Source organism: Centruroides vittatus, unplaced genomic scaffold (assembly GCF_030686945.1).
Source record: "Centruroides vittatus isolate TY-2023 unplaced genomic scaffold, ASM3068694v2 contig_120, whole genome shotgun sequence".
NCBI classification, from domain to species: Eukaryota; Metazoa; Arthropoda; class Arachnida; order Scorpiones; family Buthidae; genus Centruroides; species Centruroides vittatus.
The window spans coordinates 639,444-654,449 of record NW_027120768.1 but is presented as its reverse complement, the minus strand read 5'-3'; the positions used below and the strand labels follow the sequence as shown (position 1 = coordinate 654,449).

The 15,006-nt window shown below is 31.5% G+C and overlaps 1 protein-coding gene across 1 annotated transcript; it reads left to right on the top strand.

Annotated features, from left to right (window-relative positions):
- Positions 1-1,247: 1,247 nt before the first annotated feature.
- Positions 1,248-12,607, top strand: LOC136984483 (aquaporin-7-like). The gene is made up of 7 exons (XM_067281484.1): positions 1,248-1,435; positions 6,238-6,364; positions 10,210-10,347; positions 10,735-10,856; positions 10,930-11,147; positions 12,077-12,219; positions 12,284-12,607. Exons 1-7 carry the CDS (start codon positions 1,337-1,339, stop codon positions 12,340-12,342), a joined length of 906 nt encoding a protein of 301 aa, XP_067137585.1. The 5' UTR covers positions 1,248-1,336; the 3' UTR covers positions 12,343-12,607.
- Positions 12,608-15,006: the final 2,399 nt, after the last annotated feature.

The following is a 15,006-nucleotide window of genomic DNA, read 5'->3' as shown; positions in this document are numbered from 1 at the left end:
AATGTTAGGAGTGGTGTTTAATGTGCTAAACTAGTAGCAGTTAATTCGATTCTAGCACATGTTAAGCTAGTAGCATTATCGCAGCTTCGGGCTGTTCGCTGTCATTAGCCTTTACAGCCTGAAGCATGAGAGATACGCTTAATTAGAACGTGTTGATACAAATACCTATTGTGTGTAAAACAATTTAATTAGTTATTGTTAACTTTAACAGGCTGATTTTTTTCCTTAATTGATCTGTATCTTATCGATTTTGCATTTTATTGTTGCATTCTAAAAAAAGGGAAAAAAATGTAACTAGTGTGTAATGCAATTTTTATTGCGATAAATACACTAACACGTAAAAAATTTCTGACTTTTTAGGGTTTAAAAATGTGTATTTTTGTATTTTTTAAAACACTCAGACACACATACATAAATACATGTACAAAATTGTATTTTTTTAGCTAATATGTTTGCATTTTTGAAGTAAATTTTAAAAAATGCAAACTTTAATTTGAAAAAAAACACAAACGCGCCATTTTGTAAAATACAAATTTATTTCGTAAAATTAAATAAATTGTAAAAATTAATTTAAAACTTAAGTTAAAAAATACAAATTAAAATTTTTGAAAAATGCAATCACGCCAACTTGTATTTTTTTAAAAAAATACAAAATTACAGATCGATCGGTTACAAAAACACCAAAAATATTAGCTTGTGTATTATTTAAACCGATTTGTATTTTTGTATTTTTCTTTAAAAAATACAAAATGGCGTGTTTGAGTTTTTTAAAAATTTGTATTTAGATTTTAATTTTTACAATTTATTTAATTTTACAAAATATATTTGCATTTTTTTACATTTTTTACAATTTTTGTATTTTTTAAAATTACTTTAAAGGTCCAAACTGGCTTACAAAAACGCCAAAAATTAGTTTTTTCCTTAAAAAAATGCAAATTTGTTTTTTTAAATTTAGTATCTAACCAATTTGTATTTTATTATTATTATTTGTTTGCATTTTTCTAAAAACACAGTCTCAATCTGATTTCTAAAATCTGTTTTTCCAATTTCAAGGACACTTATTATTTAAAAACACACACAAAGAATACGTTATGTAATTACTTTTCCGCCAATGATATTCCGCACGCTTATTGGGTTCGACATGGGCACGTGCGATAAAAGTCCTATTCCCCCGTTTTGTAGTCCGCTAGATCGCCGCCAGATGGCGTCACGAGAGGGGGTATAAAAATCGGGAACACATGTATACCCTTTAAATATAGGTTATACGAACCATAGTATATACGTTTATAACGCTCTCTCTTGATCCTGAAATCGAACCCCCCCGTCCGAATTAACAATGAGCGAGAAGGAAACAGGATTTTGGAATTCTGTTCGTATCAAAAATCAACTCGTTCGTGAGTCTCTTGCCGAACTTTTTGGCACCTTCATCCTTACTGTAAGTACCATATTTTTTTTTTTTTTTTTTAAATTTTCACCCCTTGCAATGTCTCTAGACCCTTTTACAATTTTTATCCCTTTTGAATGTAGAGATTTTTTCATTCCTATTTATTGCCAGCGCCTGAGTTTATGTATGCTTTACCTCTTCTAACACGCTCCTCCCTGAACTTTTCGGGTTATGAGGCATAATTTGGGAAGGTCAAACGAGGTTTTTGATTCCTTTTTACCCCCATAGGCCCTCTTGGAATCGCTTAAAACGAGTTGCAACCTTTGCAAATGAAATATTGGCATTCTTTTTAAGCCTGTATACCTAAATTTGCCTCCGTAGTGAGGCAATTCGAGGTGTGTACTTGCCTCAGAAACTTAGGATATTTATATTATTTCAAAATTTTATAGGAGTAATCACTTGTTCACATATTTATAAAGACCCTAATTTATAAGGTTAAATAGTATTTTTTTTAATTAATAATTTACTTAATTTGCTTTATGATTTTGCATTTTAGTTTTTGCTATTTGTAAACTGCTGAGGCATTTATATATTTATTTAGCAAGTTTACTTGAGCGTGACTTTATAAAATTATTTTCAAATTATTTATTTATTTTTTAAAGCAATTTTATAATTGTAAGTTGGGCTTCTCCTATAAGCTTTTCTGTTCTGTTAGAAAACTTAAATTAAATTCACCTCCTATAAGCGTAATTCTTACTAAAAATTTGCTTTTAAAATGTGATAAAATCTATAATAAATTATATTTTATAAATTTTTAATAATTTAAGTATTTAAAAGAAAAGCGCTGCCGCATTCATTATTGCCAACATCTCCGAATGCCTCCATTTTTTTTTTTTTTTTTGTGATGTAGAGTGTGACACAAACTTTCTTATAATTAATTATAGAATAGATAAAGCTGTGTTAAGTGGGAATAAGTTCAAAGTTCAGAAAATTCGGTCAACGAATCTGTGCCTCGGGACCTGTCCTGACCATTTAATCGCCTGTCAGATATAGAGTCGATTGTGTATTGCTCCACCCTCCCCATTCACCTTTCTCTTTTGTTTTACGAGTCGCGACATACCTATCACTCTTTTCTCTTATTTTCTTATATTTGTGTAGAAAACTAGTGTTGAAGCACCCCTTGGCATACAGGAAATAAGGGAAAATGATGAAGGAAAGTGAAACCATACCTTAAAAACTACTTTCCCTTACTCCACACCCCACGTTTCTTTATAGTTTAAGTAGAAAAATCAAAATGATCTGTTGACCTGATCCCTTTTTCGCTTTACAAAAAAAAAGTGCCTCATCAGCAAAGAAGGGGGTCATAATGCCTGATTAATACTTAAATATATAATTATATTATACAGCCAAAATTATTATTTAAAAAAAAGTTATATTGGAATGTGTTTAAATGCATGATTTGCAAGAATTTTTACTGTTTTTCTAGCGTTAAATATGCGTAGAATTGGCAAATTAGGCGGTATACCTCATAGTTGTTAATTATAATTAATATACAGTTGGCCTCACATTTAATTTACGGTATTGTCAGAGTGACAAATTGCCTCAACAGGTTTGCTTCTCTGGCATCTGACAATAAACAGGTTGACACGAAATTATGAAAGCCTCTCTTTTTTAATTGTTCTTGTATAGGAAATAGTGTGTGAAAACTTCCATATACAATGTGATAAGTATATCTTCCTTAAAGGATTTTATAATATGCTTATATACAAATAAACAAACACGGAAGCATAACATGTTCTGTTGGTTTTTATTTGCATATTTTTTAATGGAGCCAAATATATTTCCATGTTTTATGATGCTGAAGTGTTGGTTCACATAAAACGTTTTGTTTTTATAAGTTTAAACGCGATAATACTGAAGTTGCAAAGCGGCCCTCCTGATCGCCCATAAGATACAAATTTCAATCGCGCGGTGAAATTTGCATAAACTGAGAACAAGATTCGTTTGTTATAAGCTTTCTTCAAGAATTTTAACGTAAAAAACCGCAAAAATTTTTTTTATTTACATAGGGGTTTTTATGGCTTTCCTAGAAATCAATAAGGAGCAATTTCTTACAAATGGTTCCTTGTTGATTTCTACAAGGTTGAGAGCTTATATAAGGAGCCATTTTGAAATATAGTATAATGTTATTTATTAGCTCCTTAAATTTACAATCTAGAGCCACGAATTTATGAGGAGTAGAAGCCATTTGTAAGCGGTGTGGCATCTAGTATTTGGAACTTAGACAGAATAAGCTTTTTAGAAATTAAAATTATATTTTATGCTTTATAAAACCAAAAAGAACATATTGAACTTACTTTCAACATTAATTTTCTTCATAAAACTTTAGAATTTTACAAAATATAAGAGGAAAACACGCGACAACTATCCTTTTCCTCCTCCTCTGAAACAATTACATAATTCTACTGTTATACAAGTATATTGGGCGGAGGTATATAAGAAGGGGGGCACTTTTCGGGAAAGATATCATCCTAATTACGAAATTAATCTTTATTTACATAACTCAATATCTTTATAACCACAAGTAAAAAAAAAAGATGATGTTGAGCAGTCACGAGCGATAATGTGCACTTTTCAGAAACATGACAGACACTGGAACAATCAAGCTTTTGTTGCAAGGGAGGACCTGCTAACTAGTCACGACTTTCCAGATTTTCATTCACTTCTATCCATTCACATATCAGGAGGGTGAAGTAGCTTGTTAAGGTTTGCTACGGGCTCATTGCGATCTAATTACGTAACATTGCATCATTTTGAATCGATTCTACTAAATTTCTACTGCAAGTTTACCACTCAAATCACGAATTGTGTGAATAGAACACAAACTAAATGGGGGGGGGAAAATTTAGTATTTGCTATTGTCGTAATGTAAAGTAGCGTACGTGAAAGGCAAATTATGTATTGGCAAATGGAGGTAGAATACGAGCAAACACAGCTGCGACAGTAATACGAAAACGCATTTATAGGCGAAAGCAGGTGCAGAGGATAATTACAATAAAGAATTTCATCGAATACAGAAAATTAGAGGGAGTGAAGGATGTAAAAATTCGAAAAAATCAGAAAAATAAGAGGAATTACGAACACAGAATGCAAAAATGGCGTCCTCGAGAATGGAATTGCAATTTTGTGTATTTTAAAAATCACTCGTATAAGTGTAAAATCGTGCAAAATAAAAAAAACTCAATTACAATTAAAAATAGAAATAAATTACAATGAAAGTTATAAATACAAAATAATAATAATAATTAATTACGAAGAGTTTTGTTTTATTTATTTATTTTCTAATTGGTGTCAACGTTTGATTTATTAAAATTTAATTTAATTTAAGGAAAAATTAATAGATTCAAAATGATTCATAGAACATTAATAAATATAGGTTAAGGGCTTATTGATCTTGTTTTATTTGAATTTTCATTAATGTCGTCCTAATAATTTAATTCACGCAATTATTTATTTAAAAATAAGAGAAAAAATGGGTCATAGGTTTGATAAAAATTGAAAGTTGGGTAATATTTACGAGAGGATGTTACAAAAATGAAGAAATGTAACGTTAAATAATCAATTTCCACATTTAAATTTTAAAATTATATTTATATCTACCTATTGGTTAATTTTAAATCGATTATAACCAATCTGAATAAAGGGGCGTGGAATTATTTAAAAATTTTAATTAATTTAATATATTTACCTTTTAAAAATAACAATATCAAGCGATTAATTAAATATTTGTTTTAAAAAAAACATTTTCGAACTTATTTTTCGATTTTTGTAACAAAATAATTAATTTATCACAAATTTATAATATTAAATTACCTAATTAACATAATTTATTCGTAATTTGAAATTGGCCAATAGACTGCCAGTATTTTAAAAATTCCAATCTATTATTATACTAAACTATAAATTATACTGTTTGGTGCTTAATTAGCCCTGTATTTTCGTGGTTTTAGGAAGATTTTTACTGTTTAAGGGATTAAATATATTTAAATTTAACGTTTCAAAGATACCAATTTATGGCTTGGATTTTTGAATTTTTCTGTTCCACTTATCTGATTTGTAACATAAGTAGAAATGGGACAGGAAAAATGGTTACATTAACCGTGAAGAGAGTAAAAACACAGGAAAATGGAACTGATATTGGTTAACGGCAGATGACTGATAACAGGAACAATGTCAAGGGTAGATAACGACAAAACCTTGGATGTCTCTCTTCAAAACATACAATGCGCTATTATAATTATATGCCATGCTACTATTCATGTTCAACCATGCCATAAGTCCACTAATAGTAAAATTATATTCATTTCTCGAATTTTATTATTATAGTAGTAATAGAATATCCGTTCTACTATTGTAACCCATAATTTTCAATCTAGGGTTTTTACTAATTTGTAGATGATTGAATTTTTAAGTAAATCGCCAGCATGTAGGACCCTTGACATTGTAATTGCCCTCACGTATTTGTAGTTGTTTAATTTTGAATGCGCTCATGTCATTTTCATATTTGGTGTTCTAGTTAATGCTATTTTAGCGATTTATTGCTTCATTTTTCTATAAACTAGTTCGTGTTTTGAGGAAAATTCGAATGTCATTTACATTAATTCTGAGAAATTTTATATTATATATATATATATAAAGTAACTTCAGGGTTTTACTTAATGTAACTTCTGGGTAATGTCGTGTGATGACAATGCAATTACAGAGTATGATCTTGATGCTATTAAGTAAGTAGATCAAGTAATCTTCTTGAAAAATCATTTATCTATATATATAAATTTTTTTTCTTTTTATAGATTATCGGAAATGCAGGGATTGCAGCTATAGTGCTAAATGGTTTAGGAAATGTAGGAGCTATTGTTATCCCATTAAGTTGGGGACTTGGACTTACCTTTGCCATATTAATCTGTGGAGGAGTATCAGGTAATTAAATCTATATATCTATATAAGTGAAGTTTATAACGTGAAATTATAAAAAATTCATCAACGAGTTGCGTAACTTTTCCGGCCAAATTTTAAAATTGTGCGTGGCTTCCATCTGTTACGAAAGTTTCTTTTTGAAATCTTTTTGTATTATTAATTATTATAAAATGGCAAAAAGCTTAATTTGGGAGTAGATATTAATATATAAAATTCGTAACGAGTAAAATCTTCATTAAATCCGACCTCACTCGAGATATGACAAATGATCAATTTTTTTTCCCACCCCCTCGACCTTTAACCCATCGAAATTGAATAGCATCGATGCCCCAATACACAAACCACCCCGCAAAATTTCAGAAATTTTCGATAAAAGGCAGGCGAGTTATTAAACTTCGAAGTGGGTGAACAAAATCGCGCCCCTACACATACAGGGGAAAAAAAAACCCAAATTTTTTGTATTTCTGAAGGTTCCCCGGGTCTAAAAATGTGAAAATCTTGGGGGTAGTCATTTTTTTCTTTTCACCGATCGCCATACTTTTCCTTAAATGCAGTCTTCTGTCCTTGAATTTTGTATAGACACTGATACAGAAACAGTATCATTTTAGCAGCCATTTTATCTTTTTCTTTACATTACAGTTGTGAGATATCCTCAATTTTCGAGTGTATCTTAATGCATTTTATTTAATGATTTCTTCCACCGATAACCCCGATAATATATCTACACAGGCATCAAAATACATTTGTGAGCCATTTCAACGTTTACTGCACCAGTGTTTACACCATTATCTCAAGTAAATAAGGCTCTTACAATGTAATTTACAGGAAAAATAATTACAAATTGATTGACAGCTCGAACAGGTAAATGGTATCTTATCATTTTCTTCAGGTAAATAAAGAAAATATTTGTTGAAAAATTTCTTCAAATAATGGATTTCTAAATTGTTTAGCCACAGCGTCATTCTATTGCCATATTTATGTGTTAAGTACACTAGGAAGCTACAATTGCATTCGTATATCCTGAAGTGTTATTGAAAAATATTTATGTCTAGAGCATTGAACCCTGTGTCAAATTACCTGAAAGGTTTACTGAAAACTAAAACTAGAAGGGAGAGGGGGGGAATTCCAGGTTTGTTTTCAATTCAAGGTATTGCTTATGTTCTTGGCAGGATACGTCATAAGGAAGAAGTGCTGTAATTTATAACCAATTTAACTTTGCTCCTGGCTATTGTGTCTCGTTTTGTGGTCTTTATTTTTATTATTTTTTCGCTTCTAGGAACGATTTAATTCGTTTTATACCTTTATTATAGTATACACTATAACAGGGTATATACTATGTTACAAAAAGTGGTCGTTTCAAAAAAAAGGGGTCGAGGGTTCATTAATACAAGAGTTCTTAGCATTCGTAGCGGAAGTGTATCTATGAAGAAGGCATTTTTATAAAATTAGCCGTTTTTAATTGCGACAAAAATTGCTCCATTTGGTCTAGTGTACCGCAATAGTTTCCGTTGTGATCGAGTTTTTTAGTTTTAGCTATTCTGGTGCCGAAATGTTGTAGTGTCTTATATAAAATGTATAGTTTCCTGTTGAATTTCTGAGAAACGTCTATGTAAATTGACTTCCTACATATAAAAAATGCAAAATAGCCCTATTTGCCTTCAACTTAGATAAGTCTTTGCCTAAGGTGTTATAAGATATAAAATTGCTAATTTACATATAAAAATAATCTAAGGTATTAATAGATATATTATATATTAAAAAATTAATGATATTTTGCAAAAAAATCAATTCTTTTAATTGGTAGATTTACCTCACACCTCCCTCTGTTAGTGACTTATAATTGTGGTTCATTTATTGTATTTTCACTGGTTAGGTAACAAAGCAATCTTGTGTTTTACGTAAAAAGCAACTTTTACCCTCGAATTTCTTAGAAACACGTTCATAAATTCATATAAACAAAAACGACACCGCCTTGCGGGTCTTTGTCTCTAGTTGTTTATTTTTTTTAAAAATTATGAAAGTCTACTGAAAATAAATCAAAAATAATATTAAATTCTCTAGAAAACAACGCCAAAATATCATATTACCTATAAGCAGCGGTGTATTTTTAATTTAAAAATAACAAAACTCATTTTATCACAGTGAATTTAAGTGTTTCCTATGAACATTAAAATGAACTTTTGTCTCAATTAACTCGAAAACAAAGTCTAGAAGAGTAATATATTAAATGATTTCTCATTGGCTCGTGTGCCGTAAATTCTTATAAAATCCCAAATAAATAAATAAAAGTAATAGTATGATAGTATACCATTTGCATACGCCATCCTGTGCTAAATTCTCAATTCGGTACGTTGAATTTCAGAAATTCTTTACTGAAAAAAACAATTTGCAACTTATGGGCAGTTCAGGTAAACGCCCTTTAAGTTACTCGAACCATACAATAACATTAAATATTAATCAAACTTAACGAATTCACACCCAAAAAATGATCTTGATGGATGAATTAATGCGAAACTAATAATAATAATAATAATAATAATAATAATAATAATAAATATTGCTGTTCTTTAGCAACACGTCAATCCAGACGATACCTTTGCACTTGCCGCTGTGTGGAAATTAATTTTTAACACTTTTATTTAAGTATTTTTGGATAAATATTGATTTAATTCGCGTGTTTTTAGTAAACGGCATTCTTCTATTATCTAATACAAAAAATTGTCACATGGAAGAAAGTTTAGATAAACGTCACGTTTGTGTAATGAATGGTTAATATTAATAATAATAACTAACGCTCGAAGCAAAATATCTACCCCCAGAGGAGGAACAAGTGTAGTTTGATACGGGTGGAATCGAACCCACGTCCTTGTGCCATCTATATTTAAACTACGGGAGTTTGAATTTAAATTGGATGGGTTCGAATCCTGGACCTTACGTTTTCTCTACCTGGATCTTGGTTTATTTGGGTGGACGCATAATTTTGGGTGTTGCTCTTATTAAACGATGGCCCGTGTATTAATGGTTAGGGGCCATACAGAGGTGGAAGGGAACTCTTTGGCGGACTCCCTCGCAAAGCAAGCTGCTGCTTCCTCTGCCATCCCCACCTACTGGGAAGCCTCAGACATCTCTATTAAGACCACGATTCACAGTACCGCCATCTAGTTGTGGCAACACGAGTGGGAAGACGGAGACTCCGGAAGAGCGACCTACCAATACTTTCCAAACATCTCGTCCAGACTTCAAAACAAGAACTTCAGCGCCAACTTCCATAACACACAGCTCCTGACAGATCATGGAAATTTCCGGCAATACCTACATCGATTTGGACTTAGGAAACATCCCTATTGTGACTGTGATGACATCTCCTTACAGAATGCCACTCACTTGATCTTTGACTGCACCAAACACGACAATCACCGGATTAATCTGGAAAGAGTAACGCTAAAAAAGGGCTTCAATTGGCCCTGTCCACCACAAGCTCTCGTGGAAGATCCGGATATTTTTGCAGCCCTAGAAAACTTCATCAGCGCTACCGGCGCACTGGACCCTACCTTTAACTAGTTCGTTCTACTGTTATTGGACCTTTTGTATGTTTATTACTGTATTAATGCACCCATTACGCCTTAGTTTTTTCCTTGTCATCTATAAATGCGATGCAGGCGCTCATGAGTCTTCCTACTTCACCATCTATCCTATCTTACTTTTTCTTCACCTCCCGCCTTCCTCAACTCTTCTCATCTTTCCTATTCCCCTTTCACACCCAGGCAATACCTATGAGTAGTCCTGGGTCTTCATCCCCTTTGTGCTACTGCTACTATTATTAATGGTTCTTTTGTTGTAATTTACAGGTGCTCACGTGAATCCAGCAGTTACTGTCGCATTCGCCACTATAGGAAAATTCCCATGGAAGAAAGTGATACCTTACATGTTATCTCAGTATTTAGGAGCATTCTTATCAGCCGCAATATTATTTCTCGTCTATAGAGGTGAGGTGATGTTTAAACTCTTTATCTTAATACCTTAATTATCACCATTATTACTTATGTATGACAGTTACAACGTAACCTCAATACGTCAGATTTGTAAAAATTGAAAACGTGAAGTACAAAAGTACCGCGTTTTATGAAGTTGATACGCGATGTTACACGTTGTTACACCATTTTGTAAAATTTCACTTAACAACTAATTGAGTTACAAGCTCAGGGGGAGGAACGACCTGAAGTTATGTTCCTTTTTTTTATTTTTCGTAACCTTTTCCTTCATGTGTGACTTGTAATTAGAAGTCACTCATATGTTACCATCTAAATTTAATAGTTAATTACAATTTATTCGTGTATGACATTAATTTATTTAAATTTTTTTTTTTCGTTAAGATGGCATCGAAGCATTCGACAAGGGGATAAGAAGTGTGCCACCGAACAGCAATGCCACTGCAAATATTTTTTCATGTTTTCCGCAAGAGTACGCTAGTACTTTTACATGCGTTATGGATCAGGTAACGTGTACATTTTGATGAGCATCTTTTACTTTAATTGCATTCGCTAATTACGTATATTTCTTGTATACAGATCGTGAGTACAGGGCTACTGCTCGCTGCGGTATGCTCTACAATCGATGAAAGGAACATGAGTGTCCCAAAAGGAATGGCTCCATTAATGATTGGTCTCACTTTATGTGGCATTATGATGGGTTTTGGTTCCAACTGTGGTGCCCCTTTAAACCCTGCAAGAGATCTTGGCCCTAGAATATTTACAGCAATGGCTGGATGGGGAACAGAAGTGTTTTCGTAAGTCATCACCACATCTTAATTTCTATAATTAAATAAATGATTTGGGTGCATGTTAAACTGGAATATAATTTATAACATTTGAAAATATCATTCTGTCGTCTTCAGATTTTAAATTAATATATACAAATTAAACTGTAAACTACGTCCGCACTGAGCATAAACCTGTTGCTATGCCAAAAATAGGAACACAAATCCAAGAAACATGACAGCATAATCTGCAGATATTTAAATTATCCATGATTAGTAGCATAAATGTCCTAATTTTAGTAGGAACATTGAACATTTGCATAGATTTCATGTTCAGTATTAATGGAATCTTTACGGGGAACACAGAAAAGAAACAATACCCCTTACAAAGTGTTTTACTACTTGAGGAACCCGGTTTTCTAGGAAAAAACCCCCCAGAAAGGAGGAGCAGCTGCCCCTTAAATCCCGCTCCTGTGTACAAATATGTAGCATTACTAAGAATCTACGAAGAATAATTCTAGTTAGGAGATGAAAAGTATGCCACATCTCAATCATCTACGCGTAAAAAAACTTCTTGTTTTTTATTAAAAAATCATCCAATAAAGGAAAATTCGACTTAAATTGCTGTAGCATGACGGAGATGTCGAAATGGGTCTCATGACAGCATGTTTCCACACAATAGGATGCCAAAAAGTCACGTTGCATACTTGGTCAGCTTTAGGTGTTTCTTACCCTCAGGACTTATATTTTTTTCTTGTCCCATTTCGATAACTCGCTTCTTAAAAGTTCAAACAAGTTCATTGGCTGCTGATTATATTGAATGAGCTGTTCAACATTCGAATAATTTTATTACTAAACAGGCGTGAAGAACTTATCAATTCTGCTTCGTCACCAGGCAACCCTGCATTCAAACAATTCAAATTTTCTCGCTAAAAAAACACAATTTTTATAATTTACAGGGTGAGAGATTACAATTGGTTCTGGATACCCGTCATAGGACCTCACATTGGCGCAATTTTGGGAGTTTGGATCTATTCCTTCGCAGTCGAGGTTCACTGGCCTAACACAAGTTACGATTTAACTAAAGATCTACCTTCAGAAGGTAATTAATTTCTGAAATTCTTGTTTATTTTGATAATTTTGATTATTATACTTTAATTTTATAGTTCAGGTGCAGAGCCAGGTACAGATGCAAAGCGTTAAAGTGTACGACAGTAAACAGTGACGAGCTTTCTGTGATGCGTAATTATGCTAATGAGGGAGTGTACATAAATAAAACAAGCTGTACATAAGTGCCTTTTTCCCAGACTAGGATTTAAATAGCCTGGCATTATTCCATTATCAAAATCTTGAGCCTGAATTAATATCAATCAGGCTTATTTGCCTTTTTAATGTATTTCTTAACATATGTGTTGAAAGTAATGAAATAATTTTATTTCTGTATCGATAATTATTTTTATATTTTAATAAAATTGAAGATTTATAATAAATCTAATATTTTTTCAATATTTTCAACTGAATTTTTCCGATTTTAATTGTAAAATAATGGAGTAAACAAGGCCATATCCACTTCATCTTCCATCGTGTTTACTCCATCTTTCACTTCATTCACAATAAAATAATAAAAAAATTGGGAATTATTGATTGTCTTTAACATTTTAAAGACAATAAAATCAATTATTTTCATGCTGAATATAGTTTAATCATAAGATTTCAACTGGTGTTTTTCAACATCCGCGCGCGTCGCGTCGCTTCGGATCGCGCCGCGCATTTTTCAAAATTACAAGCAAAAATTCTAATCTTTTATAACCCCTCTTTTCATCTTTAAAAGTATAAAACTGTATTTTATAAATATTTACGAATATTAAACATGTATAAATATGCTAACTATCACATGAATGGTGTAAAGATGCTAGTCGCGTCGCGGTCCTGACGCGACGCGATTCATAAGAGAAACGACGTAACGCGACGCGTTAAAGATAGTTTTACGCAATTTATGGAAAAGTTACATTAAAAACAATAAAACTTAAATTATATTTATTTTTACATAAATTAATTACAATTAAGTAATCCAAAATTAATAACCTAAAATCCATAGTAGTGAGGCAATTTCTTGTTTTAGAAGGTAGCTTAATGAATGCCATAGAAAAGGTAATTAAAGCCTTTTTTATTATTTAAAAAATGTTTTCAAGCTTCTAATTGGATCATTTTTTTTCAATTTACGATCATTATTGACCCAAATTATGCTTTGAAATTTATTTATTATATCAATTTTAACCTAGAAAATGTCGATCAGAATCGTTGTTATTTGTAAATAAAATGTTATTTTTGGTAATATTATCGCTGCTCAAAAGTTTATTTTTAATGTTTTAAGGATGTTTTAAGGATGTTTTAATGATTTGTAATGTTTTAGATGTAACCTGATTTGTTAATTATTATTATTATTACAAAGAAATTTTGTAAGTTTAATGCGCAAATAAGATTTTAACTAACGTTTTCAAGTAGCGCAAGCGACGTCGCGTTGTCGCGTGTCGAGTGTCATTTTTGCTAAAAAAAAAAAAAAAAATAGTTTTTGTAAAGTTTTACTGCAAGAATGTTTACTTTTCTTTGTTTAAAATACAATCTCTATAGTAATTCGATTGCATTAAAAATAGTTTGTCATATCTTTTCGCAATTTATAAGAGAAACGACGCGATGTCGCGACGCTATAGCGCTCACTGTTTCAAAATGGCGGCAGGAAAATGATATAGCTTTTCTGGAATGCTTTGTCATTAAAAAATAATAATAATAAATTCAATCCGCTGTTGTAAGAAATAATTTTCGAAATGTAGGGAGTGACGGACAGACACGGTTTTCGGGCACGCAAAATTACTCAGAAAGTGGAGACAAAAGTGAAAGTTTGGCCTTGAAACTTTACGACTTTACAGAAACATAACTTTCATTTTTTAAGTGACAAAGAAATTATTTTATTTTATTATTGAAAAGAACCCTTTTAAAATACCTTTAAATTCAATAAAATTTTTAATGTTTCGTAATAATTAATCGACTTTCTGACCGAATTTTCGAGTTCGATAACAACAAAGTGTGGTTCGTCACGTGTGTCTGTCCTTTAAAAATATTATTATTATTATTTTATTTTATTTTATTTTTTGTTAATTTACGTTGCATGATTAGATATTAAGCTTCGGGTTAGTAGCCTTATGAATTAGTTTAAATCATTTTTCTATGAAATTTCTTTTTAAAAACTGCTATACCAAGCGAGTTTTTGATATATAATTTCGTACATGCCCCGTAGTCACGTTGTTTCTATAGATGTAAAGGCCTTAATCAATCAGCAATTGTGATCCGGTTTATTCATGAAGTAGCGTGTTTTGAAAATCTTCCATGCAAATCACTAACACACCGATGAATTTTCACGCATACAAGGGGAAAACGGAACAATATCAATCGTTTTTTTAAGCAGTTATGCTCGATTAAACTTTGACCTTTTAATAAATGATAACAGGGTTGAAGTTATAGCAGCAATTCTGCTCCATAAATTACACATCTCCGAACCTATTTTACAAGAACTGAATATTTTAAAACTCATCAAAAATTCAATAAATTATAAGCTTGTTTCTTTAAAAATTAGACCAATTTTTATTTATAAAAATAAATTTAAAAAAAAACGAACACGCCCATTCGCTGCACGATTCTAGAGAAAAATTCTAGAGAATTTTTAAAAAATTGACATCTTTTTTAAAGCACGTGGCTCGATCATAACAATGAAATTTAAATTGTACATTTCGCAGACACGTGGCCTTTTTTTTACGAAATTTACAAGTTTAAGCGATGAACACCTGCAATAATTGTTCTATTTCTTAATTGTTTAATCTAGAAAAAATTATGC